This window comes from Oncorhynchus masou, unplaced genomic scaffold, assembly GCF_036934945.1.
Source record: "Oncorhynchus masou masou isolate Uvic2021 unplaced genomic scaffold, UVic_Omas_1.1 unplaced_scaffold_1583, whole genome shotgun sequence".
NCBI classification, from domain to species: domain Eukaryota; kingdom Metazoa; phylum Chordata; class Actinopteri; order Salmoniformes; family Salmonidae; genus Oncorhynchus; species Oncorhynchus masou.
The window spans coordinates 17,928-44,950 of NW_027005903.1; the positions used below are offsets into that span (position 1 = coordinate 17,928).

At 43.2% G+C, this 27,023-nt stretch overlaps 1 protein-coding gene and 2 long non-coding RNA genes across 4 annotated transcripts in view; all 3 read right to left on the reverse strand.

The window, feature by feature from the left end:
• Positions 1 to 7,383: 7,383 nt before the first annotated feature.
• LOC135531417 (mucin-2-like) overlaps positions 7,384 to 27,023 on the reverse strand; it is a 43,717-nt gene continuing 24,077 nt past the window's right edge. The window contains exons 9-19 of the mRNA XM_064959460.1: positions 20,510 to 20,539; positions 19,275 to 19,325; positions 16,853 to 16,900; positions 16,616 to 16,669; positions 9,241 to 9,333; positions 9,060 to 9,078; positions 8,920 to 8,951; positions 8,709 to 8,813; positions 8,592 to 8,620; positions 8,411 to 8,477; positions 7,384 to 8,151 (exon numbers count right to left, since the gene is read on the reverse strand). Of these exons, the coding sequence (XP_064815532.1) occupies positions 8,093 to 8,151; positions 8,411 to 8,477; positions 8,592 to 8,620; positions 8,709 to 8,813; positions 8,920 to 8,951; positions 9,060 to 9,078; positions 9,241 to 9,333; positions 16,616 to 16,669; positions 16,853 to 16,900; positions 19,275 to 19,325; positions 20,510 to 20,539 (587 nt within the window). The 3' untranslated portion in view covers positions 7,384 to 8,092. The remainder of the gene's footprint in view (positions 8,152 to 8,410; positions 8,478 to 8,591; positions 8,621 to 8,708; positions 8,814 to 8,919; positions 8,952 to 9,059; positions 9,079 to 9,240; positions 9,334 to 16,615; positions 16,670 to 16,852; positions 16,901 to 19,274; positions 19,326 to 20,509; positions 20,540 to 27,023) is intronic.
• Positions 20,886 to 23,384, reverse strand: LOC135531414 (uncharacterized). Of its 2 annotated transcripts, none has more exons than XR_010454000.1 (6): positions 23,118 to 23,384; positions 22,113 to 22,402; positions 21,915 to 21,971; positions 21,323 to 21,385; positions 21,139 to 21,153; positions 20,886 to 20,904 (listed from the first exon to the last, which is right to left on the reverse strand). It is a non-coding gene; the product is annotated as an uncharacterized LOC135531414 (long non-coding RNA). The 2 variants fall into 2 exon arrangements; XR_010453999.1 differs by having other exon boundaries at positions 20,892 to 20,904; positions 21,139 to 21,183.
• On the reverse strand, positions 24,265 to 25,379 carry LOC135531409 (uncharacterized). Its single transcript, XR_010453997.1, has 3 exons — positions 25,161 to 25,379; positions 24,799 to 24,825; positions 24,265 to 24,371 (listed from the first exon to the last, which is right to left on the reverse strand). It is a non-coding gene; the product is annotated as an uncharacterized LOC135531409 (long non-coding RNA).

A 27,023-nucleotide genomic window follows, 5' to 3' on the forward strand; every position in this document is an offset into this window, starting at 1 on the left:
ATCTCAATTTAAATGCTACCACAAACCAGCAACATTGCAAACCTGTCATTTTCATCTTTCAGGATGAAAACTCAGGAAGTCCACAAAAGCATCTGCTTCCAAGGTGGCCCCTGCTAAGAAGCTCAAGTCAAAGAGGACAAAGGGGCAGAGAAGACAGCTGAGGATCAACCCAAAGCACAGAAGACTACCAAGGGTGAAGGGGCAGCCAAGAAGGGTGCAAAGGCCAAAGCTTTCCAGAAGCCTGCAGAAGGTGATGAAGGGGACACTGCTGCTCCTGAAGTTAAAACAACAGGGAAGAGGCAAGAAGACAGCAGCAGAGTGACTGCACTCCTTTTATTCACTTTGTATGTTTTTAAATAAAGCATTTTTTTGTACTACTTGTGTGTGGCATTTAAGTGTAGACCTAGCTGCTGTAAAATGTCATCTCCACTTTTCCTGTAGAGAAGTGTTGGTGGTAGCTAAGGCTTTGTAAAGATGTTTAATGATTCACTGATGCAAGTTTTTATATAAAATACATACACATATATATATATATATATATATATATATATATATAAAGCTGTTAAGTTCTTGTTTCTTGCACCTGCTTAATCAGTACCCTCTTCTGCCAGATTAATTGTATCACTAGTACAGTGACTTCCCGGTTCCTGGAAAATATTGATGGTTGATGGTTGTTTTCTACACAGTCAGGACTTTGTTGTTCATCCATCATAGGTTGATGTCCATGGCACGATTAGTTGGGGAAATCTGGTACAGTGAGTGTGCAGATGGTTGAGATCCATCTGAGCCTGGAACACACTGGACATGATATCTTGGTACCAGTCTCCTGAGGGACAACCCTGATACTGGTCTTTCACTGTCCTCTCCACCATGGAATTTTTGATGCTGCTGGTTTGTGGCAGCAGTCTTTCTATACAGTTAGAACTAACCATCTCAAAACAAACATTTCCCATAACTATGAAGCTATGGGAAGTTATTCAAAACTTTTCTGTTATGGGTCAGTGCCCACAATTGTGCAATGCAACATGTTGTACCACTTCAGTTTGTACACAAGGGGGTGCAATAACTAATTGGGTCTTCAGTTTGGTATTCAAAGATACCCAACCCAGAGCATTGCTGTCCGCTGGTGCTCCTTGTTCTTTATTCCCTGGAAGTCTAACCAGCTTTTACTCAACCACCCCTAAGGAGAAGAATAAATCATTAATGCTGTGGAACTCAAGGCCTGGATTTGAAAAAGGATACACGGGAAGAGAGCATAGGCAACGCCATTGAAGCTGTCACATATGGGGTCTATCTTTTATTTTTTTATTTCACCTTTATTTAACCAGGTAAGGTAGTTGAGAACAAGTTCTCATTTACAACTGCGACCTGGCCAAGATAAATCAAAGCAGTGCAACAGAAACAACAACACAGAGTTATACATGGAATAAACAAGCGTACAGTCAATGACACAATATAAAAAAATAAAGTATATTTACAGTGTGTGCAAATGGCATGAGGAGGTATGGCAATAAATAGGCCATAGTAGCAGTGTAATTACAATTTAGCAGATTAACACTGGAGTGATATATGAGCAGATGATGGTGTGTAAGTAATGATAATGGTGTGCAAAAGAGCATAAAGGTGAATAAAAACAATATGGGGATGAGGTAGGTAGATTGGGTGGGCTATTTACAGATGGTCTATGTACAGCTGCAGCGAACAGTTAGCTGCTCAGATAGCTGATGTTTAAAGTTAGTGAGGGAAATGTAAGTCTCCAGATTCAGCCATTTTTGCAATTCGTTCCAGTCACTGGCAGCAGAGAACTGGAAGGAAAGGTGGCCAAAGGAGGTGTTGGCTTTGGGGATGACCAATGAGATATACCTGCTGGAGCACGTGCTACGGGTGGGTGTTGTTATCGTGACCAGTGAGCTGAGATAAGGCAGAGCTTTACCTAGCATAGACTTGTAGATGACCTGGAGCCAGTGGGTCTGACGACGAATATGTAGCGAGGGCCAGCCAACTAGAGCATACAGTTCGCAGTGGTGGGTGGTATAAGGCGAGTTGGTAACAAAACTGATGGCACTGTGATAGACTGCATCCAATTTGCTGAGTAGAGTATTGGAAGCTATTTTGTAGATGACATCGCCAAAGTCGAGGATTGGTAGGACAGTCAGTTTTACTCGGGTAAGTTTTTTGCGGCGTGAGTGAAGGAGGCTTTGTTGCGAAATAGAAAGTCAATTCTAGATTTGATTTTGGATTGGGAGATGTTTGATATGAGCCTGGAAGGAGAGTTTACAGTCTAGCCAGACACCTAGGTATTTGTAGTTGTCCACGTATTCTAGGTCAAAACCGTCACGAGTAGTGATGCTAGTCAGGCGGGCGAGTGCGGGCAGCGAATGGTTGAAAAGCATGCATTTGGTTTTGCTAGCATTTAAGAGCAGTTGTAGGCCCCGGAAGTGGTGTTGTATGGCATTGAAGCTCATTTGGAGGTTAGTTAACACAGTGTCCAAAGAAGGGCCAGATGTATACAGAATGGTGTCGTCTGCATAGAGGTGGATCAGGGAATCAGCCGCAGCAAGAGACACATCGTTGATATATACAGAGAAAAGAGTCGGCCCGAGATTTAAAACCTGTGGTACCCCCACGGACACTGCCAGAGGTCCGGACAACATTATACACACTGAACTCTATCTGCGAAGTAGTTGGTGAACCAGGCGGGGCAGTCATTTGAGAAACCAAGGCCATTGAGTCTACCAATATGAATACGGTGATTGACAGAGTAACAATGGCGGTGGATCGTTTTAGAAAATGAGGGTCCAGATTGTCGAGCCCAGCTGATTTGTACGGGTCCAGGTTCTGCAGCTCTTTCAGAACATCTGCGATCTGGATTTGGGTGAAGGAGAAGCTGGGGAGGATCGGGCAAGTAGTTGCAAGGGGTGTGGAGCTGTTGGCCGGGGTTGGGGTAGCCAGGAGGATAGCATGGCCAGCCGTAGAGAAATTTTATCGATTAATTATATTATCATGGATTTATTGGTGGTGACCTTGTCGCCTTGCCTCAGTGCAGTGGACAGCTGGGAGGAGGTGCTCTTGTTCTCCATGGAATTTACAGTGTCTCAAACCTTTTTGGAGTTAGAGCAACAGGATGCAAAATTCTGTTTGAAAAAAGCTCGCCTTTGCTTTCCTGACTGACTGTGTGTATTGGTTCCTGACTTCCATGAACAGTTGCATATCGCGGGGACTATTCGATGCTATTGCAGTCCGCCCCAGGATGTTTTCGCTGGCTCCTCATCATCCCCCTCCTTTCCGCTAAGCCCGCCCTGTGTTGGCCTGGCTCCACCACATGCATCCGAGGCAGAGTACGGGTTTGTTAGTCGTCCCCCGCCCCTCACACCAAGCCCCGCCTCTATCCCTCATTGTTCAGGGAGCCCCACCCCGCCGTCGCCTCCCTTCGTCACTCATTGAGAGAGCCCCACCCCTGTAGGTCAACTCGGGGACATCAGGAAGCGATCCAGTTTCTGCGAAATGACCTCCCAGTTCCTCCACAGGAAGGCGGGGAGGAGGACGAAGAGCAGCATGGAGAAGGTGTGGCTGCGCTTCATTAAACTCTGTTTTAAAGTCACCATTGGCCTCATGGTAAAATCTCTGAGCAGGTTTCTTTCTCTCCAGCAACTAAGTTAGGAATGATTCCAGTATATTTGTTGTGACTGTTTATATTGATACCCCATCCAAAGTGTAATTGTGTAATTTTACCAATTAGTGTCCTTCTTTGTGAGACATTAGACAACCTCCCTGGTATTGTTGTTTGAATATGTGTTTGAAATTCACAACGCGACTGACCGACTTTACAGATAATTGCATGTGTGGGGTACAGAGATCAGATAGTCATTAAAATCATGTTAAACACTATTATTGCACACAGTGTGAGTCCATGCAAAGTATTATGCGACTTGTTTAGCAACATTTTACTTCTGAACTTATTTTGGATTTCCATAACAAAGGTGTTGAATACTCATTCACACTTTTTTTGTTGTTGACATTATTCCACTTTGACATTATTTATTTTAATGTTTTATTTGACCTTTATTTAACTAGGCAAGTCAGTTAATAACAATTTCTTATTTACAATGATAGCCAAGGAACAGTGGGTTAACTGCCTTGTTCAGGGGCAGAACGACAGATTTTTACCTTGTTGCTAGATCAAATCCCCAAGCTGACCTTTCGAGTACTGGCCCAAGCTCTAACCAATGATGAGTCGGACCACAGAGTGAAGGAAAAACAGCCAACAAGTGCTCAGCATATGTGGGAACTTCTTCAAGACTGTTAGAAAAGCATTCCAGGTGAAGCTGGTTGAAATAATGCCAAGAGTGTGCAAAGCGGTCATCAAGGCAAAGGGTGGCTATTTGAAGAATCTCAAATATAAAATATATTTTGATTTGTTTAACACTTTCTTGGTAACTACATGATTCCATATGTGTTATTTCATAGTTTTGATGTCTTCACTATTATTCTACAATGTAGAAAATACTAAAAATAAAGAAAAATCCTTAAATGAGTAGGTGTTACACTACACCGGTAGTGTATACAAATCATTTACTTTGCAATCTCATGGTAATTTGTTCTAATTAGTATTATCCTATGGCATTCTTCTACCATGTTCCAATGCATCATTATATATTACAAGATAGGTAATCATTTAATGTAATTCAAACAATTGCAGTGCTGCTTTTCACATGTATTCTTTTAACAAGACATGGGCTAGTTGTAAAACACAGTATGTAATGTGACTGACGCAGAACCAACATTTCCATGTAAATGCAACTGGTATCTTAGTGGAAGACACACAAAGAATGCAGTTTGATTCACTATCAGGAGTTACACTGCTCTTTAATTAATAATATATGAGAAGAATAGTGAACTAACAAATGAAAATGGCAGACACTGCTCTTTGCTTTGGTATTACCCTGCCATTTGCAACATATCATGCCAAGGAAGAAGGCAGTAACTGCTGTTTAAGGGTCAACGGTCATGTCAGAGGTCAGGGTCAACATGAATATAATATTAACTAATAGTAAGGCAACAGATCACCACATCTCAAATGATCTCCCCAGAATTCATTTGACTCAATACCAACGATATATCTGTACACAGTGTATATATACTAGTGCAAGAGTTGGATCAGAGGAATAACTCACAGCAAAGGAGGATGATCAAAAACAGATAACGAGCCAGATCAGGGGTGAATAACGCAATGTTTCAGAGAAACAGACTATCACAAACTACATAATAAGTACTGTGTCTGCGACTGAGAGAATGTATTTAATAGAGAGGAAGACGAGGAGCCTGCTCACAGGAAACCACAACGAAAGTCCATCAACTGGTGTGATTAGAGGTAAATGTCTCCTGCTCCTAACATGAGCCAAAACCATTTGCTTATCTGTCAGAGGAAATAACTATATTTTATCCAGGCTTTCTTTTTAACTACACTGCACAATAAAAAGCAGGTTTCATGTACAACAACAGTATATATTGCCAACATCCAAAAGTAAGAAACAAGAAACAGTCTTGCTGTGTCTCCACATGACTCTCCATATTGTGCATCAGAGGCAATATTTTTCCTATCTACTGTAGTTATTAGCTTAATAAGATAATAGAGGTGCAGATACATAAGCAGTAAACAACAACACTGAATATTTCCATGGAAATATAACATGACAAGTGGGGTTTCATCACTCGTGAGATGCTTGTTGTAATGGTCAGAAGCATGAATACATTTCTCATAATGGTGATTTTGGAGGGTGAATTTAGTTGAGTTTTTTTATATCTTGCTAAAATTGTCTGGTAAAGTATTTGAATAGTTTCAGTTAGATGTATCTGAGGTTTGGTTCAACAGTACTTCTGTCAATCTCCTCAACACAACTAGTCTCTGAAATATGATAAGCTGAAGTTTCAGAAGGACAGGATGCGGCAAGAGTCTCGTCTAACTTTCCACCCGACTGTGGTGTGTGTGTGTGGGTGTGTGTGCATGCATTTGTGCACTCGTGCACCTGTTAGCAGGTGTGGATACGTGACAGCATACATGTGCTGGTTGGTATGTGATCTGTAGACTGTGTGACTGCTGCAGGAGAATGTAGGCATCTTTGCCTCCCTCACAGTAAAACTAACCACAATACAGATAATCTGTAAATTGTCCTTTGAATAATATTTTTAGTCCAGGACTAAGCATTATCTGTCTCTGGGAAAATCAGGGGAGTAGGGCCTTGGTCCGGGAGGTGACCAAGAACCCGATGGTCACTCTGACAGAGCACCAGAGTTCCTCTGTGGAAATGGGAGAACCATCCAGAAGGACAAGCATCTCTGCAGTACTCCACCAATCAGGCTTTTATGGTAGAGTGGCCAGATGGAAGCCACGGCTCAGTAAAAGGCACATGACAGCCAGCTTAGAGTTTGACAAACGGCACCTTAACGACTCTCAGACCATGAGAAACAATATTCTCTGGTCTGATGAAACCAAGATTGAAGTCTTTGGCCTGAATGCCAAGCATCACGTCTGGAGGAAACCTTGCACAATCCCTATGGTGAAGCATGGTGGTGGCAACATCATGCTGTGGGGATGTTTTCAGCAGCTGGGACTGGGAGACATGTCAGGATCGAGTGAATGATGAACAGAGCAAAGTACAGAGATCCTTGATGAAAACCTGCTTCAGAGCACTCAGGACCTCAGACTGGGACAAAGGTTTACCTTCCAATAGGATAATGACCCTAAGCACACAGCGAAGACAATGCAGGAGTGGCTTTCAGACAACTCTTTGAAAGTTCTTTATGTGGCCCTTCCAGAACCCGGACTTGAACCCGATCAAACATCTCTTGAGAGACCTGAAAATAGCTGTGCAGCAACGTTCCACCTCCAACCTGACAGGGCTTGAGAGGTTTTGCAGAGATGAATGGGAGAAACTCCCCAAATACAGTTGCGCCAAGCTTGTTGCATCATACCCAAGAAGACTTGAGGCTGTAATTGCTGCCAAAGGTGCTTCAGCAAAGTACCGAGTAATGGGTCTGAATACGTATTTAAATATCATTTTCAGTGTTGATGTCTAAAAACCTGCTTTTGCTTTGTCATTATGGGGCATTGTGTGTAGATTAATGGGGGGACTAATTTCATCCATTTTAGAGTGGCTTTAACGTAACAAAATGTGGAAAAAGTCAAGGTGTCTGAATACTTTCTGAATGTGCTGTATATGGACTGAAAGAAACATTTAAGGAAAATAGCACCTTCATCTTCACCAATGGCCAGAAAAAGGTGACAGAGACAACTGTAGTATTTGCATTATCTTGAATAATCCAGATCAAATAATGTAAAATACTAACAAAGATGAGGAATGGTCAAAGTCAATTTATTCTGCATAATTTTTTGTTTTACAGAAGAGAGCATTTCAAACGGAGAAAAAAACCATAGGATTTGTATTTGCTGTACCTTAAAGGTCTTACAGTGGGGAGAACAAATATTTGATACACTGCTGATTTTGCAGCTTTTCCTACTTATAAAGCATGTAGAGGTCTGTAATTTTCATCATAGGTATACTTCAACTGTGAGAGACGGAATCTAAAACAAAAATCCAGAAAATCACATTGTATGTTTTGTAAGTAATTCATTAGCATTGTATTGCATGACATAAGTATTTGATCACCTACCAACCAGTAAGAATTCCGGCTCTCACAGACCTGTTAGTTCTTCTTTAAGAAGCCCTCCTTTTCTCCACTCATTACCTGTATTAACTGCACCTGTTTGAACTCGTTACCTGTATAAAAGACATCTGTCCACACACTCAATCAAACAGACTCCAAACTCTCCACAATGGCCAAGACCAGAGAGCTGTGTAAGGACATCAGGGATAAAATTGTGGACCTGCACAAGGCTGGGATGGGCTACAGGACAATAGGCAAGCAGCTTGGTGAGAAGGTAACAACTATTGGTGCAATTATTTGAAAATGGAAGAAGTTCAAGATGACGATCACCCTCAGTCTGGGGCTCCATGCAAGATCTCACCTCGTGGGGCATCAATGATCATGAGAAAGGTGAGGGATCAGCCCAGAACTACACGGCAGGACCTGGTCAATGACCTGAAGAGAGCTGGGACCACAGTCTCAAAGAACCATTTTCTTCAAAAGGACCTGTACAACACAGAAGGAGCGTGAGTGAGTCAGTATGTGCGCACACACACACACACACACAAGTCACTTCTCCTCCTGACTCAAACCATCCTGTAGACCTACAGCTCTCATGCTCTAACGCATTATCTTATGTATAACTTATACATATACATGCTTACTGATATGACTACCTCAGACCAACAAACAAGCCTAAACAACTTTGAGTCCTATAAAAGCCCTACATGTTATGAAACATTGGGACAGAGTTAAACAGACAAACCTAATGGTAAAGTTGTGGATGGTACAGAAGTGACCAGGCTGTAGACCCCTGCATTCTCTGAATCAGCCTGGAGGAAAGAGAGAGAGAAAGATCCTTATTATCCCTCAGACTGTCTGTCTTTTTGTACGAAAACAAGTATATCTGTATCTATATCCAAGGCTATTATTTTTGCTGTACTTACATCTTCATTTGCAGATACCTGCACAGGACCTGCACCTCACGGAGAGAGACAAAGTAAGAGGCTCTGTGTGTGGGTGGGGGGGGGGGGGGGACAGAAGACATTATGTTACAAACTCACCTGAGGGCAAAAACGTGGACGGTACAGAGGTGATGAGAGAATAGATCCCAGCATCCCTTGAATCCAACATGCCTGCACTGCTCATAGCTCCCATCACCAAATCACCTACAACAGAATAAATACATCTTAAATTAGAATTTGTGTTTGTACATGCATGTGTGTAGTTGTTAGTAGTGTGTGTATGTTTTGATGTATTTTGTTTGGAACATACATTGGCTGTGATCATCCTGTCTGGCTGTAGGTCTGTACAACATAAAAGTATATAAGAAGGTTGTGGTAAGAATCTCATCATGGACAATACAGAACTAAAGGTTGATACAATCTGCATCATATTCACAAGGGAATTCTTACCTCAGAGAATTGGTTTTCTCTGAAAAACAAATGAGGCTAAATGAATGATATTGAATATAGCCTACACTACACGATATCACCAAAAGGAGTTGAAAGATTAACCCATGTCAAAGGCACTTACATTAATATGAGAAGGAAAATGTTTGCAAGTTATTTGTTATGCAGAATCAGAAGTACTCACTGGTCCTCCTGCAGAGATAGACAGCTGTCAATCCCATCAAGAACACGCCCACTCCAGAAGCCATACCCACTGCTGTCTGCCATAATTGCACCTCTGTTTGGTGACATGATGTCATCAGGAGATGTCATTAGCTCTAATCCAAATGTAAATACTTCAATTGTAGACAGGTATTAGAATACCACTTTATTAGTAGTCTTCGTAAACATTTCCGTTTTCATATATGTGAGAAAAGACAGCCAGTTAGCTAAACATTTTACATTTGAGTCTGCGAAGGAAAATGTTATGTTTGTGCTTTTCTAATAACCAATTGGACTGGGTCCATGCAACTGACTGATCGTGACTGGGAGGAATCCTCACTATCAGTATAAACAATTTGGCAGTGTGCCAAGAACATTGTTTTGAAAACCTGAAAGGGGTGTCTCAGCTTGAAGAGAAGAAGCCTTGTGAGGTATTGGTTGGTCACATGCATGAAACAAAAGTTAATGATGAATTAATTATGAATTTTGAATAAGCTAAATCTTGCAAACATAACTTGTCTGTTTAAGCACTAAATAAGAGAACTAATGGGACTTCCCCGGCGGAGCAAGATAGATGTCACGACTTCTGCCGAAGTCGTTGCCTCTCCTTGTTCGGGCGGTGCTCGGCGTTCGACGTCACCCGTCTTCTAGCCATCATTGATCCTTTTTTCATTTTCCATTGGTTTTGTCTTGTCTTCCCACACACCTGTTTTCAATCCCATTCATTACCTGTTGTGTATTTAACCCTCTGTTTCCCCTCATGTCTTTGTCAGAGATTGTTTTATTGTCAGTGTAGTGTGAGTGTTGTATAGGTGTGCGTCGGGGTCCTCGTACCCATGTTTTGTTTGTTTGTACATTTATTGTTATGGAGCATACTCTTGGAACTTTATTAAAAGACTCCATTTTAAACTCCATTTGACTCTCCTGCGCCTGACTTCCCTGCCACCTATTACACCTATGCATGACAGAATCTCTGACCCTATATATGAAGTCAGCAGGAGAGGACACTATGCCCATGGACCTGGAGGAACGCGTTCAGGAACAAGCGAGGGAGCTTGACTGTATCAGCTCCGTCATGGAGCACATTGTCCAGAAAATGGATCGCTGGGAGAGACAGGGAGTTTCTCCAGCGCCACCACAACCGGAATCTCCCGTGAACTTTTTTCCTCTCCGGAATCGAGGATCCATTTATCCCTACCTACGGGATACAACGGAGATACTGCCGGCTGCCAGGGTTTCCTCCTCAAACTGAATTTATATCTAGCCACGGCCTCCCCAGTACCATCTGACTGAGAGTTACGCCCTCGTCTCATGCCTCACCGGGAAAGCCCTGGAATGGGCCAGCGCTGTGTGTAGAAGGGAGGATGCGGCGTTGGACCATTTTTGAGGAGTTCACCCGCCAATTCCGGATAGTATTCGATCACCCACCTGAAGGCAAGGCAGCGGGTGAGCTCCTCTATCATCTGAGGCAGGAGACGAGGAGTGCACAGGATTTTGCTTTGGAGTTTAGGACCTTGGCTGCCGGCGCTGTATGGAGCGACAGGGCCCTGACCGACCATTACCGTTGTAGTCTACGCGAGGACGTCCGTCGGGAGCTGGCCTGTAGAGACACCACCTTCGACCAGCTGGTGGACATGTCCATAAAGCTGGACAACATGCTGGCTACTCGTGGACGTCTAGATCGGGGTCTGGTTGTTCCATCCTCCCGCACCCTCTCTCCCGAACCTATGGAATTGGGAGGGATGGTGCGCAGGGAGACCGGAGGGGGTTCCCACTCGAGCACCATTCATGGTCGCAGAGGGCACACTGCTGGTCGGTGCCGGGTTGGTTCCTCTGGGAATAGAGGGCAGGCAGGGCATTCTGGCGTCACCCCAGGTGAGTAGGCACCATTCTCATCGAGAGCCCTCTGCTGCACTAATGTTTGTCTCTTTTCCTGATTTTTTTTTTTTTTTTTTTTTTTTTTACTGCATTCCGAGTATAAGGCGCTAGTAGATTCAGATGCGGCTGGGAATTTCATTAATAAAAGTCAAATCAAATTTATTTGTCACATACACATGGTTAGCAGATGTTAATGCGAGTGTAGCGAAATGCTTGTGCTTCTAGTTCCGACAATGCAGTAATAACCAAGTAATCTAACTAACAATTCCTAAACTACTGTCTTATACACAGTGTAAGGGGATAAAGAATATGTACATAAGGATATATGAATGAGTGATGGTACAGAGCAGCATAGGCAAGATACAGTAGATGGTATCGAGTACAGTATATACATATGAGATGAGTATGTAAACAAAGTGGCATAGTTAGTGTCTAGTGATACATGTATTACATAAGGATGCAGTCGATGATATAGAGTACAGTATATACGTATGCATATGAGATGAATAATGTAGGGTAAGTAACATTATATAAGGTAGCATTGTTTAAAGTGGCTAGTGATATATTTTACATCCTTTCCCATCAATTCCCATTATTGAAGTGGCTGGAGTTGAGTCAGTGTCAGTGTGTTGGCAGCAGCCACTCAATGTTAGTGGTGGCTGTTTAACAGTCTGATGTCCTTGAGATAGAAGCTGTTTTTCAGTCTCTCGGTCCCAGCTTTGATGCACCTGTACTGACCTCGCCTTCTTGATGATAGCGGGGTGAACAGGCAGTGGCTCGGGTGGGGGTTGTCCTTGATGATCTTTATGGCATTCCTGTAACATCGGGTGGTGTAGGTGTCCTGGAGGGCAGGTAGTTTGCCCTCGGTGATGCGTTGTGCAGACCACTACCCTCTGGAGAGCCTTACGGTTGAGGGCGGAGCAGTTTCCGTACCAGGCGGTGATACAGCCTGCCGGGATGCTCTCGATTGTGCATCTGTAGAAGTTTGTGCTTTTGGTGACAAGCTGAATTTCTTCAGCCTCCTGAGGTTGAAGAGGCGCTGCTGCGCCTTCACGATGCTGTCTGTGCGAGTGGACCAATTCAGTTTGTCTGTGATGTGTATGCCGAGGAACTTAAAACTTGCTACTCTCTCCACTACTGTTCCATCGATGTGGATAGGGGGTGTTCCCTCTGCTGTTTCCTGAAGTCCACAATCATCTACTTAGTTTTGTTGACGTTGAGTGTGAGGTTATTTTCCTGACACCACGCTCCGAGGGCCCTCACCTCCTCCCTGTAGGCCGTCTCGTCGTTGTTGGTAATCAAGCCTACCACTGTTGTGTCGTCCGCAAACTTGATGATTGAGTTGGAGGCGTGCGTGGCCACGCAGTCGTGGGTGAACAGGGAGTACAGGAGAGGGCTCAGAACGCACCCTTGTGGGGCCCCAGTGTTGAGGATCAGCGGGGAGGAGATGTTGTTACCTACCCTCACCACCTGGGGGCGGCCCGTCAGGAAGTCCAGTACCCAGTTGCACAGGGCGGGGTCGAGACCCAGGGTCTCGAGCTTGATGACGAGCTTGGAGGGTACTATGGTGTTGAATGCCGAGCTGTAGTCGATGAACAGCATTCTCACATAGGTATCCCTCTTGTCCAGATGGGTTAGGGCAGTGTGGTTGAGATTGCATCGTCTGTGGACCTATTGGAGTGGGTCTAGGGTGTCAGGTAGGGTGGAGGTGATATGGTCCTTGACTAGTCTCTCAAAGCACTTCATGATGACGGAAGTGAGTGCTACGGGGCGGTAGTCGTTTAGCTCAGTTACCTTAGCTTTCTTGGGAACAGGAACAATGGTGGCCCTCTTGACGCATGTGGGAACAGCAGACTGGTATAGCTCATAGTTTAGGGATCCCTATTGTTCCTGTGGATATGCCTTTCACTATTCATGCCTTAGATCGTCGACCATTAGGGTCAGGGTTTATCAGGGAAGTAACCGCACCTTTGTGTATGATAACGCAGGAGGGTCACAAGGAGAAGATTAGTCTTTTCCTTATTGATTCTTCTGCGTATTCTGTGGTGCTAGGCCTACCCTGGTTAGTTTGTCATAACCCCTCTGTTTCTTGGCCACAGAGGGCTCTCACGGGGTGGTCGCGAGAATGCTCAGGTAGGTGTTTAGGGGTTTCCGTTGGTGCTACTACGGTGGAAAGTCCAGACCAGGTCTCCACCGTGCGCATTCCCCCCGACTATGCCGATTTGGCTCTTGCCTTCTGTAAAAAGGTGACTCAATTACCACCCCATCGACGGGGGGATTGTGCGATAGATCTCCTGGTAGACGCTGCATATCCCAAGAGTCAAGTGTATCCCCTGTCGCAAGTGGAGACGGAGGCTATGGAGACATATGTCTCTGAATCCCTGCATCGGGTTCATTCAGCCATCCATTTCACCCGTCTCTTCGAGTTTCTTTTTTGTGAAAAAAAAGGATGGCGGTTTACGCCCGTGCATTGATTATCGAGGTCTTAATAAAATCACAGTGAAATATAGTTACCCGCTACCTCTGATCAATACGGTTATTGAGTTAATGCACGGGGCACGTTTTTTTCACAAAATTGGATCTCAGGAGTGCGTACAATCTGGTGCATATTAAGAAGGGTGATGAGTGGAGGACGGCATTTAGCACTACCTCAGGTCATTATGAGTACCTGGTCATGCCATATGGGTTGATGAATGCTCCATCAGTTTTCCAATCATTTGTAGATGAGATCTTCAGGGACCTGCACGGGCAGGGTGTAGTGGTGTATATCGATGATATTCTGATATACTCTGCTACACGTGCCGAGCATGTGTCCCTGGTGCGCAGGGTGCTTGGTCGCCTGTTGGAGCATGATCTATATGTCAAGGCTGAGAAATGCTTGTTTTTCCAACAATCCATCTCCTTCCTAGGGCATCGGATTTCCACTTCAGGAGTGGAGATGGAGAGCGACCGCATTACAGCCGTGCGTAATTGGCCGACTCCAACCACAGTAAAGGAGTTGCAGCGTTTTTTGGGGTTTTCCAATTACTACCGGAGGTTTATCCAGGGTTTTGGTTAGGTGGCAGCTCCCATTACCTCACTGCTAAAGGGGGCCCGGTGCGCTTGCAGTGGTCGGCTGAGGCGAACAGGGCTTTTGAGCACCTGCAGACTCTGTTTACCTCGGTGCCTGTGCTGGCTCATCCGGATCCCTCTTTGCCATTCATAGTGGAGGTGGACGCATTCGAAGCTGGGATAGGAGCAGTGCTCTCTCAGCGTCCGGGTACGCCACTGAAGCTTCGCCCCTGTGCTTTCTTTTCGAAGAAGCTCAGCCCAGCGGCGCGAAACTATGATGTGGGGAACCGAGAGCTGTTAGCTGTTGTAGAAGCCTTGAAGGTGTGGAGGCATTGGCTTGAGGGGGCTAAACACCCTTTTCTCATCTGGACTGACCACTGCAATCTGGAGTATATCCGGCAGGCAAAGAGATTGAATCCTCACCAGGCAAGGTGGGCCATGTTTTTCACTCGTTTTGTGTTTACTCTTTCTTACAGACCAGGCTCCCAGAACGTTAAGGCAGACGCATTGTCTCGGCTGTATGACACAGAGGAGCGGTCCATGGATCCCACTCCCATACTCCCAGCTTCGTGTCTGGTGGCGCCGGTAGTGTGGGAGCTGGACGCGGACATTGAGCGGGCGTCACGTGCAGAGCCTTCTCCCCCTGAGTGTCCAGCTGGTCGTCTGTACGTTCCGTCTGCTGTCCGCGACCGATTGATATATTGGGCTCACACGTCACCCACCTCTGGTCATCCTGGGATAGGTCGGACGTCTTGAAGGAAGGTACTGGTGGCCCACTTTAGCTAAGGACGTGAGGATTTGTTTCTTCCTGTTCGGTGTGCGCCCAGTGCAAGGCTCCTAGACACCTGCCCAGAGGTAAGCTACAACCTCTACCCGTTCCTCAACGGCCATGGTCGCACCTGTCGGTGGATTTTTTTTGACTGATCTTCCACCTTCACAGGGTTACACCACGATCCTGGTTGTTGTGGATCGTTTTCAAAATCCTGTCGTCTCCTCCCTTTGCCCGGTCTCCCTACGGCCTTACAAACTGCAGAGGCCCTGTTTACACACGTTTTCCGGCACTATGGGGTGCCTGAGGATATAGTGTCTGATCGGGGTCCCCAGTTCACATCAAGGGTCTGGAAGGCGTTCATGGAGCGTCTGGGGATCTCGGTTAGTCTTACCTCAGGTTTTCACCCCGAGAGTAATGGGCAGGTGGAGAGTTAACCAGGATGTGGATAGTTTTCTGCGGTCTTATTGCCAGGATCGGCCGGGGGGAGTGGGCGAAGTTCGTGCCCTGGGCAGAGATGGCTCAGAACTCGCTACGTCACTCCTCCACTAACCTTACCCTAATACACATTGAAAGGGAGTATCAGCTGGTCCTGGCACCTTGGCATCAGAGCCAGACCGAGGCCCCTGCGGTGGACAATTGGTTTCGGCACGCTGAGGAAACCTGGGAGGCAGCCCACGTCCACCTTCAGCGTGCCATAAGGCGCCAGAAAATTGGCGCAGACCGTCGCCGCAGTGAGGCCCCAGTGTTTGCACCAGGGGACAGGGTCTGGCTCTCGACCCGAAACCTGCCCCTTCGCCTGCTCTGCCGGAAGCTGGGTCCGCGGTTTGTGGGGCCGTTTAAAGTCCTGAGGAGAGTGAACGAGGTATGTTATAGGTTACAACTACCCACTCACCGTATTAACTTACCGTATTAACCCCTCGTTCCATGTCTCTCTCCTTAGGCCGATGGTGGCTGGCCCGCTCCAGGAGGCTGAAGTGCGTGATGTTCCGGCGTACTCAGTTCGATCCATTTTGGATTCGAGACGTCGGGCGAGGGCCCTTCAGTACCTCGTGGACTGGGAGGGGTACGGGCCGGAGGAGAGATGCTGGGTTCCGGTGGAGGACGTGTTAGATCTTCCATGTTATCAGAATTCCACCGTCTCCATCCGGATCGCCCTGCACCTCGCCCTCCGGGTCGTCCCGAGGCCGGTGTCGGGGGGGGGTACTGTCACAACTTCTGCCGAAGTCGTTGCCTCTCCTTGTTCGGGCGGTGTTCGACGTCACCGGTCTTCTAGCCATCATTGATCCTTTTTTCATTTTCCATTGGTTTTGTCTTGTCTTCCCACACACCTGTTTTCAATCCCATTCATTACCTGTTGTGTATTTAACCCTCTGTTTCCCCTCATGTCTTTGTCAGAGATTGTTTTATTGTCAGAGTAGTGTGAGTGTTGTATAGGTGCGCGTCGGGTCCTCGTACCCATGTTTTTGTTTGTTTGTACATTTATTGTTATGGAGCATACTCTTGGAACTTTATTAAAAGACTCCATTTTAAACTCCATTTGACTCTCCTGCGCCTGACTTCCCTGCCACCTATTACACCTATGCATGACAGTTTGTTAACAGTTAACACACATCACAACTAGTAAACACCAATAAACAAATCATGTGGCCATACTCACTTTCAGTTGGACTCGTTGGTGTGTCAGTTGTCAAAGTAGGATTAACAGTCAAATCTGGTGCAAAGTCATTGGATCTGGTTATACAATAAGGTATCTTTATGGGAGGATTTAATCAATCCAAGATCAACCTCATTTCTAGTAATTAGGCACATTTGTAATGAGGAAAGAATACAAACACCTGGGTAAGAAACTGAAAACAATTTACTTATTTTAACTAACTAAAGATGACCAACACACCTGATGTAGGATTCACTGCTGTGCTGGGGGCCAAAGGAGAGGTCAAACCTGGTGAGAAGTGATGAGATTTACATTTGTTTCATATCAAATAAAATGTTTTTTTGTCACATGCGCTGAATACAACCTTACCATGAAACACTTACAACAATGCATTTTTTAAGTAAGAAAATATTTGCTAAAAAGATTCTAAAGAAATAAAATGTCATTTAAAAAACGAGGCTATAGGTAATTCAGGTAATATGTATATGTAGGAAGGTGTAAAGTGACTATTTATAGGTAATAAACAGCGAGTAGCAGCAGCGTAAAAAAGGAGATCAATGCAAATAGTCTGGTTAGCCATTTGAGCCTTTTGGACTTAGACTTGGCGATCCGGTACCACTTGCCATGCGGTAGCAGAGAGAACAGTTTTTGACTTGCGTGTCTGGAGTCTTGACAATTTTTAGGTCCTTTCTCTGACCCCGCCTGGTATAGATGTCCTGGATGGCAGGAAGCTTGTCCCCAGTGATGTACTGGGCCGTACGCACTAACCTCTACGAGCAGTTGCCATACCAAGCGGTGATGCAATCAGTCAGGATGCTCTCGATGGTGCAGCTGTATAACTTTTTGAGGATCTGAGGTCCCATGCCAAATCTTTTCGGTCTCCTGAGAGGGGATAGGCATTGTCATGCCATCAAGACTGTCTTGGTGTGTTTGGACCATGTCAGTTTGTGTATTACAGACTCGGTCAGGGAGAGGTTGAAAATGTCCGTGAAGACACTTGCCAGTTGGTCAGTGCATGTTCTCAGTATGCGTCCTGGTAATCCGTCTGGCCCTGCAGCCAAGTGAATGTTGACCTGTTTAAAGGTCTTACTCACATCGGCAACGGAGAGCGTGATCTCACATTCATCCGAAACAGCTGGTGATTTCATGCAAGGTTCAGTGTTGCTTGCCTTGAAGCAAGCATAGAAGGCATTTAGCTTGTTTGGTAGGCTTTTGCCACTGGGCAGCTGATGGTTGGGTTTCCCTTTGTAATCCGTAATAGTTTGCAAGCCTTGCCACATCCATCGAGCGTCAGAGCCAGTGTAGTAGGATTCAATCTTAAACCTGTATTAATGCTTTGCCTGTTTGATGGTTCATCTGAGGGCATAGCAGGATTTCTTATAAGCATCCGGGTTAGTGTCTCGCTCCTTGAAAGCAGCAGCTTTAGATTTTTGCTCAGCGCGGATGTTGCCTGTAATCCATGGCTTCTGGTTGGCATATGTACGTACAGATGAAGTCGGTAATGTAGTGTACTCCTCAATGCCATCGGATGGATCCCAAAACATATTTCAGTCTGTGCTAGCAAAACAGTCATGTAGCATAGCATGCGTGTCATCTGACCACTTCTGTAATGAGCGAGTCAATGGTAAGTCTTGCTTAAGTTTTTGCAGGTTAGCAGGAATCAATATAATTATGGTCAGATTTTCCAAATGGAGGGTGAGGGAGAGATTTGTACACATCTCTGTGTGTGGAGTAAAGGTGGTCTAGATTTTATTTTTCTCTGGTTGCACATTTGACATGCTGGTAGAAATTAGGTAACATGGATTAAAGTTATCCTGCATTAAAGTCTCCAGCACTAAGAGCACCACTTCTGGATGAGCATTATCTTGTCTGCTTATGGCCTTATACAGCTTGTTGAGTGCGGTTTTAGTGCCTGCATCGGTTTGTGGTGGTAAATAGACAGCTACAAAAAATATAGATAAACTCTCTTGGTATATTGTGTGGATTACAGTTTATCATGAGATACTCTACCTCAGGCGAGCAAAACCTCTAGACTTCCTTAATATTTGCCCACCAGCTGTTTTTGACAAATAGACAGACCACCAGCCCTCGTCTTACCGGAGGTTTATTGTTCTGTCTTGCCGATACACGGTAAATCCAGCCAACTGTATATGATCCATGTCCTTGTTCAGCCATGACTCGGTGAAACATAAGATACGGATGGTAAAGCAGGATTATCCACTTGCAGATTAATTCTCACCAAGCATCAGGATCTGCGGCCCCTGTATCGGTCTTCTCCTCTTCATGTGAATGACAGGGCTTTGGGCCTGGTCCGTGAAAAGACGTAAATCTTTCTCCTTCAATTCATTAAAGAAAAAAAATCTTCGCCCAGTGAGTAATCACTGTTCTGATGTCCAGAAGCTCTTTTCAGTCATAAGAGACAGTGGCAGAAACATTATGTGTAAAACAAGTTACAAACAACGCAAAAAAACACCCAGAATAGCACAATTTGTTAGGAACCCGTAAAATGGCAGCCATCCCCTCCGGCGCTATTCATATCGAAGAAAAGTACAATTTAGAGTGAACGTACAAGCAGCCATGAATAAGTCTATGAGTAAACCTGTTGGAGCTTCAGTGAAGTAGAGTGAACTAAAAATGTAATTGCAAAGTAAGGGATACTTACTAGTTGGTCTCACTGTGATGTCAGGGGTCAAAGTAGAAGTAACAGTCGAAACTGTTGGAAAGTAATAAAAGTTAATTCTGGATCTGATTACACAAGAAGAAAGGTATTCATTATTTCTGTTAGAAAACAACACAACTCAGTCAGTAGAAAGATTCACAATTTCAGAATTTTGAATATTATTGTTAAAACCCAGAGCCTTAGAAGCTTATGGTGTACCATGGGATGCCCCTTTAACTTCTTATGGCTGGGGGCAGTATTGAGTAGCTTGGATGAATAAGGTTCCCAGAGTAAACTGCCTGCTACTCAGTCCCAGTTGCTAATATATGCATATTATTCGTATATTTGGATAGAAAACACTCTGAGGTTTCCAAAACTGTTTGAATGATGTCTGTGAGTATAACAGAACTCATATGGCAGGCAAAAATCTGAGAAAAAAATCCATCCAGGAAGTGGGAAATCTGAGGTTGGTCGTTTCTCAACTCATTGCCTATTGAAGAAACAGTGGGATATTGGTCATGTTGCACTTCCTAAGGCTTCCACTAGATGTCAACAGTCTTTAGAACCTTGTTTGATGCTTCTACTGTGAAGTGGGGGTGAATGAGAGAGGATTGAGTAAGGTCTGCCATGAGCTGAACATGCACTGACCATGCGCGTTGACGTGAGATCGAGCTCAGTTCCAACCGAATTCTCCGGTTGAATCATTATTGAAGATTTATGTTAAAAACATCCTAAAGATTGATTCTATACTTAGTTTGACATGTTTCTACGGACTGTAATATGACTTTTCGTCTGAACTTTTGCCTGGACCTGCCAGTCCTGAGTTTAGATTGTGTACTGAACGTGCGATCAAAACAGAGTTATTTGGACATAAATGATGGATATTATCGAACAAAACAAACATTTATTGTGGAACTGGGATTCCTGGGAGTGCATTCTGATGAAGATCATCAAAGGTAAATGAATGTTTAGAATGTTATTTCTGACTTCTGTTGACTGCACAATACAGCGGATATCTTTTTGTCTTGTATGGGCTCTGAGCGCCGTACTCATGCTCAACCATATACACTTGTAAGAAAACTTCATTATTTTTTACCTACATGGTAAGGGAGTTGGGGGACGACATTTATTTTCTGAGAATAATATAGAATAATTTTTATTGTAAACTCCACTTCCTTCCTGTAAATGTCTCATTTGTCTGAGAAAAGACAGGTAGTCAGCTAGAGATGGATGCTTACCCAGAACGCTTTCTGTGGAGCTTTGACCTCCTGGGTACATGCAAGAGAGAGACTGATTAATAACAGTTAACACACAACACAACTTATTACGCCACTAAACTAAAATCATGTGGACTCTTTTGGGTGTCAGTTGTCAAAGTAGAACAAGTCGTTGAACCTGGTGCAAAGCAAAGTTACTGGATCTGATTATACAATAATAAAAGGTATCTAAATGGGTTGATTTAATTAATGGAATATCAACCTCTTTTTTTAATCAGGGGATATTTGTTAGTAAAAACATGGCTAAAATAAAGCTAGTCTATTTGTTTAGGTCCTATCTGCTAAACTAGAGAAAGATGACCAACACACCTGATGTAGGATTCACTGCCGTGCTGGGGTCAAAGGAAAGGTCAAACCTGGTGAAAAGAGATGACACGAGAACAAATGTACATTCATTTAATATCTAAGGGCATTCAATAAGCAGAAAGAGAGAAGTACACTACACATTACCTACAAATCAGATGGACTAAAAGTACACAAATCTGGACAGAAATTACAAGCATGCGTCAATTCATAAATCGGAAGGAGCTTTAGTGAATTCATGTAAACAAAAAATATACATGTAAGTTAAAATTAGTGGGCCTACTTACTGGTAGTTGGTGTCACTGTGGTCAAAGTAGAAGTAACAGTCAAAACTAGTTGGAAGCAATATGATTACACAAGAATAAGGTTTTACATTAACATTTTGTTCACCTAATTTTACAGGCCTGTAATCTAAACCATTGACTGTACAATTGGTATTTGCTGAGATGGTCATTTAGAGGCCCAACACACCTTCTGTAGGACTCACTGTCGTGCTGGGCGGCAAAAATGACCCAGGACCTGGAGTCAAACCCACTGAGAAAACACATATTAATGAAAGTAGTATTTTATTAATGACTGTATTAATGATCATCATGGTGTTGTTGTCCTTTTGAAATACCTTCATGACTTGTCTATTCAAAGTGGGAAAAGTAGGACTATAAAATCACTATGGACAGATTGCTTCCTGCCCTGGTAGATTATATTTCTCCTCATTATAGAGATGATGAGACCAATTCATAAGGTGATCAAGTCTTTCAGGACAGATAAGGTGTTGATTGTTGTTATCAGCTTCCTAGAATAAGGTCCCCATGTTATCTAACAGCAGAAGCCTAACAGAGCATAGATACGATCTAAACACTACTAGATGAGCACAGACATTATAATACTTGTGCTGATGATCCCAGACGTTGGTGTTGAGGCTGGTGTCATATCTATAGAACAGCTTAATTATCTAACAGAACAGCTTCATTTACACATTAACACAACTATTCTTATCGCTGAAACTTGTGTTGCTTTAAAAATAAAAGCAGTGTCACTATAAAAGCACAAATGTGTAGTCTACCTGCTATAGAAGGTGTCTGTATAGTTGTTGGATCACTGATGTGAACTCCCACCAGATCTGAAATCATTTGGGATTGAAATGTGGTATTTAGTTTGTTGGTCAGAATTAATATAGTAATACTAAGAAGATGCTAAAATCAAAGTGAGTCAGATCATGAAGACATGCAGCACTGATAGATATGTTTAGATTATGACTCACGTGCAAAGCTGTGCCCATAACTGCGTGGAGAGAGAGAGTTTGGTCCTGAGCTCACTCTGTAGTCACAGCTCACCTCCTTACGCCTCACTGACTGTAGACGACTGATCACATCACTATGTTTTGGAGTGAATTGACAGAACTGCTGTCCGGATGCTGAGATGGCTTTTCTCTCGGCTGACTCTCCTCTCCAACATACAGGTTACAGGTGGAGTCAGGACTGACGGATCCAGGAATCAAACAGATGATGTTGAAGTCCTCATCAATATTGACTCTAATGTCTGGTTTTGGATCTGTTAGGAAAGGACAGAGACTCCTTTTTGCATCACTGTATTTGAACGTAATGTATATGTCACAAGTGACACTGACTCTTACTAAACTAGACCCTGCCATTCTCTTTATATTATGTATCAGCATGTCTTATTTGATATCATGCCTATTTATGAGTGCAAAATAATCATGTGTGCTGTGTGTTTACAACGATTGCCTTTCACTTAATTCCTTACATTCTCACGTGTGGAATGAAATTGAATGAAATTGAATCGCACAGACAATTTTGCTTGCTTGTATGGTGTGTAGTGATTCCACAGATCTTCCTCTCCCTGCTCGGGAGGAAGAGCCGAACCCTGTTCGGGTAGAGCCAAACTAATCCTGCTTGGGTAGAAACGAATGAACAAACCCTACTCGGAAGGACCCAGGTTTCACCTGCTGTGTTAGTTTGGCCCGTTGCTTCTAGTTAGCCTACAGCCCTAAATTCCAGCCCATTTATACTTTTCTAATAGGGCCGCAGTGATACTGTGTATTACTGTGTAAAGCTGAGTTTATAAAGAACCTTTGATTGTACATTGGCCTCTCTGTGGGTGTTTGCCGTGGGATCTTAGAACTCTACTTTTGACATATATATTTCAAATATTTATTGTCTTCACAACAACTATTTTGAAATGACATTGGATGAGATTGTGATTTAAACAGAATCATCCAAGACAATCTGAATATATAATTTCTTACCAAGAATAGTAACAGAGACTGAATCACTGTGCATCGATGGATAGTGAGATTCTACAGTGTAAAAACATCTCAGTTTGATCTCAGCTGATGAACTTTGAAATGCCCACGAGAGCAGCTCAGTCCCCGTGAGTGATTGCGTACAGGGTGAGGGTTTAGGATCTCTCCCCTCTGTGTAGAAGTAACACTGAGACACAGAGCCAGATAGGGGAGTCTGACAGCTCAGCTGAACTGAGTCTCTCTCTCTGATGACTGTAGAACTGACTGTCAGCCTGGGAGGAGGTGGGTCTGTGAGATCAGGAGAATAGTGTCACTTTGAAAGTTGTATTTCAAAAACATCACAGGTAATCCATACATACTAACAGTATGGAAAATCCATTAATCAAATGTTCAACTATTTCAGCATTTATGTTTGTACAAAGTACAGTAATTCCTTTCATTATGAGAAATTTTGACTTTTAGGAAATACGACAGAATATCTAATTTTCAGAACGAGCATAATTAATACGGTTATAACAGTGACGTGTATAATTTTATGAACCACCTACTTACCCTGAACAGTGACTGAGACAGGGTTACTTAAAGGAGATATGTGAGACCTCCCTACAGCATAGTAACACATCACTTTGACCACATCTGGAAACGTTTGATCTGCCCTCTTGAGCAGCTCTGTTCCTGTGAGTGTCTGGAAGAGTCTGGAAGATTCTTCCTCTCCTCTATGTAGAAGTAACAGTGAGACACAGGGAGAGATGGAGGAGTCTCACAACTCAGCTGAACTGATTCTGTCTCTCTGATGACTGTAGAACTCACTGTCAGCTGGGGAATGTCTGTGAGAATAGGGGAATTAATTTAGCATTTTGTGGTTTTGAGAAATGTACTGATAGCCTAATCACTCCTTGTTATTTCAGACTTAAGGATCTTGAGTCAATTACTTTATGCAGCGACAGTATTGGAAACTAAGAAGATATAATATATTGCTTGAATGCTTCATGTAATAGATTATGACAACACACAGTATGATAACATATCCCAAGAGGAACATGGTAATGATGGCACAACAGTTCATTGTTTACTTTATTATATCCCATTTATTTTAGACTGGCATTTGGTTTTCAACCACAGAGATTTGTATTAGTCTTGCTGTCTGTCTCATTCCACAGGGATGCTGACCCATGTTGACTCCAATCCTTCCCACAGTTGTGTCAAGTTGGCAGGATGTCCTTAGGGTGGTGGACCATTCTTGATACACACAGGAAACTGTTGAGCGTGAAAAACCCAGCACTTTTACAGTTCTGGCACCTGGTAGCATACCCGGTCAAAGGCACTTAAATATTGTGTCTTGCCCTTTCCCCCTCTGAATGGCACACATACACAATCCATGTCTTTAACCTGTCTCCTCCCCTTCATCTATTTACTGATTTAAGTGGCTTTAACAAGTGACATAAATAAGGGATCATAGCTTTCACCTGGATTTGCCTGATCAGTCTATGTCATGTTAATGTTTTGTATACCCAGTGTATACAGCATCTCGTGGAAGGATGAAATCGTATGGATGAATTCATCAAAATAACATTTTTATTGAAAATATGTCAATCATTATTTGAATATTTTGGTAATCCGTTGTTTTGTCTGGTTGCCAAAAAGTTACATATTGCAGCTTAAAATTCATAATAATGATACTGACCTTTGGCTTTGAGGAACTGGAAGGTATCTAGACATAACAAAATGGGGTCATTATCATGCTCTTTTTACTATTATGAAAAATAAGAAAACATGAGATTGGAACACTTTACACAAGCTGGCGAAGCAGAACAGTCTGTAATGTATTCACAGCCATGTTATCAAGCAGTGGTCATTCTTATCTGTACAACATGTAAAATAATGACAGAGAAATAGAAATCAATAGGATGATCAATGGAATAAGACACACTTATTATAACCATAACATGTTGAAATATTAAAAGTTCCTAAAGTAAATACTAAAAGAGGGGAAAGAAGAATGGAATATCCTGTCGCACAAACAGATGGAAGGGAAAAATAACTCACCGAAAAGGAGGATGAGCAAAAACAGATGACCAGCCATATCAGGGATGAACAATGTCATTCTTTAGACAGCTACATACATACTGTTAGTCTGACTTCACAGAAGATGGTGGCAGTGACTGGGACAAAGATTAACTGTTGTTTCAATAGAACAGCAGATGTGGAGCTTGATCACAGGAAAACCACAGATGTCTCATATGACAACTATGGGCTAATGTCATGTTGCAGAGGACAAGGAGGCTGAACATTCAGAATCATTTATGGTAATTATTTTTAGGTTCTAAAGCTACCTGTCTTTAACAAATTGCATTTTGTGTCATTATTGCAGGCAATTGAATTTTTAAAACCAACAAACTAACTTGTCTTTCTGAGAAAAATATTTATCTTCAACTCTTTGTTTTAAGTTTGTAACAGTTGCACAAAGTTTAACTACAAAAACCCTGCATTTGTGGTTGAGTTTTATAATCTTTAAAATGTAGAAGGGTTTTCATATTTCATTTATGTTTGATGAGTCATGTTTAATAATATGCCAGAGCAGTGAAGGTAAACTGATAAGCGCAGTAAAGGAAAGGATGGAAGGAAGGAACGGAGGAGAGAAGAAAAAGCGAGTTCACACTCCTGTTTGAATGTTAAATGACGAGACAGAGGCATTGATGCGAGTAACCAGTCTTGTTCGGTACATCACAACACATCCAGGTATCTCAAGAACCCCGGTAAAACACAAGAGTTGCAGTAATTAATATTTACCAACAGATGGCATCACTGTGCATCTATAACAACAACTCGGACTGATCAGTTAACCTTTAATGCTCTGACTGGTACCTAAATTTCAGCGCCCATTCAAATAAACCGCGTGCTTTGCTTGAAGTGCAAAACATTGAACGTGTGTAGGCTGAGAATGCAGTTGCTGTTTTTAAACTAACGTTTTTATAGAGCCTAACATTGATATTAACCGTTTGATCATGCCACCTTAAGAAAGCAGCAGCCGCCAAAGAAGTAACGGCTATTTAGTTAGATTACGGTTGATACATTTGTCAATTTCATTGTTAGAATCCAGCAAAGCGCCTGCTGTGGCACGAAAAACTCCTCTTCATCCACCCACGATGGTGTTGGTTAAAGAAGCGCTGAAGGAGTTGAACTCTCGAATCGTCTCATCGCAGGCCATTCGTGGCGACAAAACAGGGAAATATCCATCTGTGAACCTGATGAGGTTGAAGTACATGACACACAAGACCCTGAAAATAGGAATCGAGGGCGGGGTATTGGTGAGGACATCAACTCCATATCAAACGGCGCACAGGGGAGGTTTTGGGTAAGTGACCCATGCATGTCTAAATCTTATTAAAGTAAATGCCCAGTGTTTCCAGATTTCTATGAAATATGACCTATAATTTACAACATGAGTGAAATGGTTTTCCTTCCCAAAAATTGTAATTGAGTATGTTAAAGCAGCATTCCTGTTTGAATGGTGTTTTTTATTTATATATTACTACATTGGGCAATTAAATACAATTTCCAGTGGCACACTGACTCACGTAATGATGAACCCACCATAGGCTACTACTCACGGTGATGGCCAATGCGCTCCTCTTGGCAATAGCCTATCTCAAGATGAGCTACTTTGAAAAACAGTGCTGCTGGTCACTAAACATTGGAAGTTGAGAATTATATTGGTTCTAGAGACAGTCTTCTATTTTCAGCAGTAGACATTTGATTTCCAAACTATGTTTTTCAAACGATGTAATTTTTATATTAAAATGTGTAAACAGACAGCTGCTACGAACTACTTATAATCCATGGATGGCAGTTCAGTTCAAATCAGGACTGGCAGCCATTGCTAGTGCACCCATGAGTTTCCACTCAAAA